We start from the raw sequence: 3,355 nt of genomic DNA, 5'->3' as shown, positions 1-3,355 counted from the left end.
TGGGTTTGTCCTGGCAAATTCTTTTGTCTAGATTTCCAAATTGGCTGAAACATGATTCAAAGAACAATGCATTTGGCATGAGACTTTTGAAAGGTAGTGCATCAGTCTGAATGAATGAATGAATACATAAACAGCTTGGTTACAACTGTTTAAGTAAACCAGGTGCCCCTGTTGATGGTCACTGTCTTGTATTAGCCAAATGTTATTAGATAGGGAAGAGATGGGTAAGAAGAACACGCTTAACTAGACTCCGACAATGGATTATCCAGAGTCAGCTTTGTAATATTTCAACAAGCCAGGTCAAATGGAACAACCAGCCCATAACCTCTAGGCCCTTGGGGACATGCATTTGACAATTAAAAATTGCAGTGATACCCCCTCCCTCCCTCCCCCAGCTGTACCTCATTTAAAGCAGAATAACAAAGTCATCTCTTAACATTCTTGCCTGAGCCTAAGAGACATTCGTAAAATTAGTTACATAGGTTGGTTATAATTCTTTGTTCTGCTTCCAGGCTTTGTGAGCTGAAGGGGGTCACATGACTGGATGGTCTTTTGTCCTGTAGTAAGAACCTCTGGAAATCCCACTTTTGAAACATGTAGATGCTATGAACATGGTCAAATCACACTTGAACCTAAATGTAGACATGTTTACTGTTTGCAAGCGTTAATGTTCACTTCAATAGTTCTTGAAGAAAAGGATGTGCAAATATTACGTCACAAAGATTTGACAAATCTGCATTGTTCTACCTTTCAAACTTAGGCAAATGACTTTCCAAAATCTATATAGATTCACAGCTGTAGGCAAATTCAATTCAAGTTATGAAAATGTATTCTAAAAAAATATGTCTATAAAAGTATCATTGATATGATTTTAAACATCTGTGCAGACCTTCTTTTAACTAATCATTAATGGCTGATAGGATGATATAAAAAAAAGAAAGGAACATAGTCACACATTCAGCTGGAAACATCCAATGGAGAAAAGGTGAATCCTTGTTAGTTATTTTGGATTCTTACAATCCTCTGCTAACCCGTCTCTGTCTGATGCAAAGACCACCAAACCATGTGCCCGATCATGTATCGAGACTAAACAGGCTGCACAAAAGCTCACTCTTCACCTCCCTCACAGGACTGTGATACACAGTTATTAAGAATACCCGCATGGTGCTGCTTTTGAGAAGAAAAAATAAATAAATTATTTATTTACAGTACGGAAGTGCTTTGGACAACCTGATTAACTCAGATCTAGATTCGGAACATGTCGCTTCCACTTTGCAATAAAAAGCATCGCGTTGATTTTAAATAACAGAAAGCAAAGACCACTTCTGGAGCACTTTGACATCTTTAGAGGGATTTTTTTTTTTTTTTTGTAAGATTGCTCAGCAGACTCTTTCTGTCCATGCGGATGCTACACGTCACTGGATGTCCTTGGTCCAGAGGAGAAGGATGGGGAGATGCAACCGCAGCAAGCTACCCAAAGAGACTTTTGGATATCTGGGTTTCTGAAAGCATATATAATGGGATTAATGACCGAGTTGCAGGTGACGGGTAGCACAAGGGAGTAGGTGTAAACCATGGGGTAGCTGGAATCTGCCACCAAGGAATAAACCGCAAATGGCAACCAACAGACTGCAAAAGTTCCCAGGATCAATGACAAGGTGGAAACCCCTTTCCTGGTGCTGGAGGCCTGGGATGTGGCCATGAACTGGTGCTGGACGGCAATCTGCTGAGCGTGCCTGAAGGCTATCTTGCAGATTTGCAAGTAGAGCTGCATCATGATGGCGAAGAGCAGAAGGAAGGAGACAGCCAACACAGTTGCATAGTTCTGAGTGACTGGTTTCAGGATGCTACAGGTGGACTGGTCCCAGACACAGTTCCAGCCCATCACGGGCAGCAAGCCGATGCAGAGACACAGTACCCAAATGATGATCAGCATCAGGTAGGTGAAAGTCAAGGTCCTTTCTGTGTGGTAAGTCAAGGCGTTATAGAGAGATAGGTACCTATCGGCGGTAATAGCCAGCAAACTGCAGACGGAAGCAGAGAAGGAGGTCAGCAGCAGCCCGGCGGAGCTAAGGATGGCCAGCTCCGTGTTGAAGACATAGAGGACAATGAAATTGCTGACCAAGCCCAGGCCGGCAAGCAGGTCAGCCAGGGCCAGGCTGCCGATGAGCAGGAACATAGGGGCTCTCAGAGAGGGCGTGTAGAAAAGAATGGCCAACACAATGGCATTCTCACAAGCCATAACTGTGCCGGTGACACATAGGACGATGTCCCAAGCATTGACAGGCTCTGGCAAGGACAGATCAGAGGCTGTGATGGTTGAAGATGAGTTGGTGTCCCAGTAGTCTGCAGAAGGCCATCCTGGAGCTTGTCTGTTGGAGGAGGAAGAATTGAAGAGCTGCAATAGTGGATCCATCCTTGCAGCCACCGGCCTGTGAAGCATAGCTACGATACAAACAACAAACATCACAGTGTGAGGTGTATCAGAAGAAGGAAGCTCTAGCATGCCTGAAAGAATCTTCCATCATTCACACACAGAAAACCTCCCCTCCATCCCTACGCACCCCCCCCCCCCCCCGAATATTCACATCTCTCAAATGAAACCTCAAACATCCTTCTGATCTTGGCTTCCACTGCCTTTACACCACCTACTCTGTTATCGAACAGAGAACCCTCCGTCTGTGGTGGCTTATTAACCTACACTTAGTAAAATGTCTTCAGCATTTACCCCCTAATTCTATAATCATGTGCACCCCTTTTCATGCACAGGTTACAGAATACTGTCAGTTAGGGGCCCTTTTACAAAGCGATGGTAAGCCAACCGTGGGCTAACCATGTGCCAATCTGGAGTTACCACCGGCCCAACGTGGGCACCGGTGGTAGCTCCATCCCCCATGTGCGGCATTTCTGATGCTAGCAGAAATATTCAGGAAATAGTTCTGTAGGTGCTGACCTAACAGTAATCGGGCAGCACTGGGTTAGCACATGAGCCCTTACCGCCACAATGGATGGCACTAAGTGCTCCCCCCCAGCATGGCCACAAGGTCAGTGAAATCTTACCACTTGGCCATTTCATTTTTCACCCTTGTTACCCGCTGCTTACTCCCTCTTTCTGCAAGCACCGCCTGGGATGCACTGGGCAGGGCTTCAGTACCATTTTGAGGCGGTGCTTATTCCCTCTTTCCTGCTTCCAGGTACAAGGGGGGTTGGAGGCCTGGGGGAGCACAAGACCATCAGGAATGTGTGGCTAGGGGGGACTTTTCCGTGTCTGGGAGGTAGGGGGGACTTGTGTTGGGGGGGGGAGGTGTCAGGAGGACTGGAGGTCCATCGGACCACCAGCTCCTTTGTGTCAGGG

The 3,355-nt window shown here is 46.1% G+C and overlaps 1 protein-coding gene across 1 annotated transcript; it reads right to left on the bottom strand.

Annotated features, from left to right (window-relative positions):
- Positions 1-1,408: 1,408 nt before the first annotated feature.
- LOC115474849 (G-protein coupled receptor 12-like) lies at positions 1,409-2,443 on the bottom strand. The gene has a single exon (XM_030210545.1). It carries the CDS (start codon positions 2,441-2,443, stop codon positions 1,409-1,411), a length of 1,035 nt encoding a protein of 344 aa, XP_030066405.1.
- Between the last annotated feature and the right edge of the window lie 912 nt (positions 2,444-3,355).

The sequence above is a fragment of the Microcaecilia unicolor genome, chromosome 7, assembly GCF_901765095.1.
Source record: "Microcaecilia unicolor chromosome 7, aMicUni1.1, whole genome shotgun sequence".
NCBI classification, from domain to species: Eukaryota; Metazoa; Chordata; class Amphibia; order Gymnophiona; family Siphonopidae; genus Microcaecilia; species Microcaecilia unicolor.
This window is presented reverse-complemented; position numbering and strand designations above follow the sequence as displayed.

Bases quoted from the DNA above. Each gene is read 5' to 3' on its own strand.
- LOC115474849 (XM_030210545.1), bottom strand. From the start codon at position 2,443: ATGCTTCACAGGCCGGTGGCTGCAAGGATGGATCCACTATTGCAGCTC.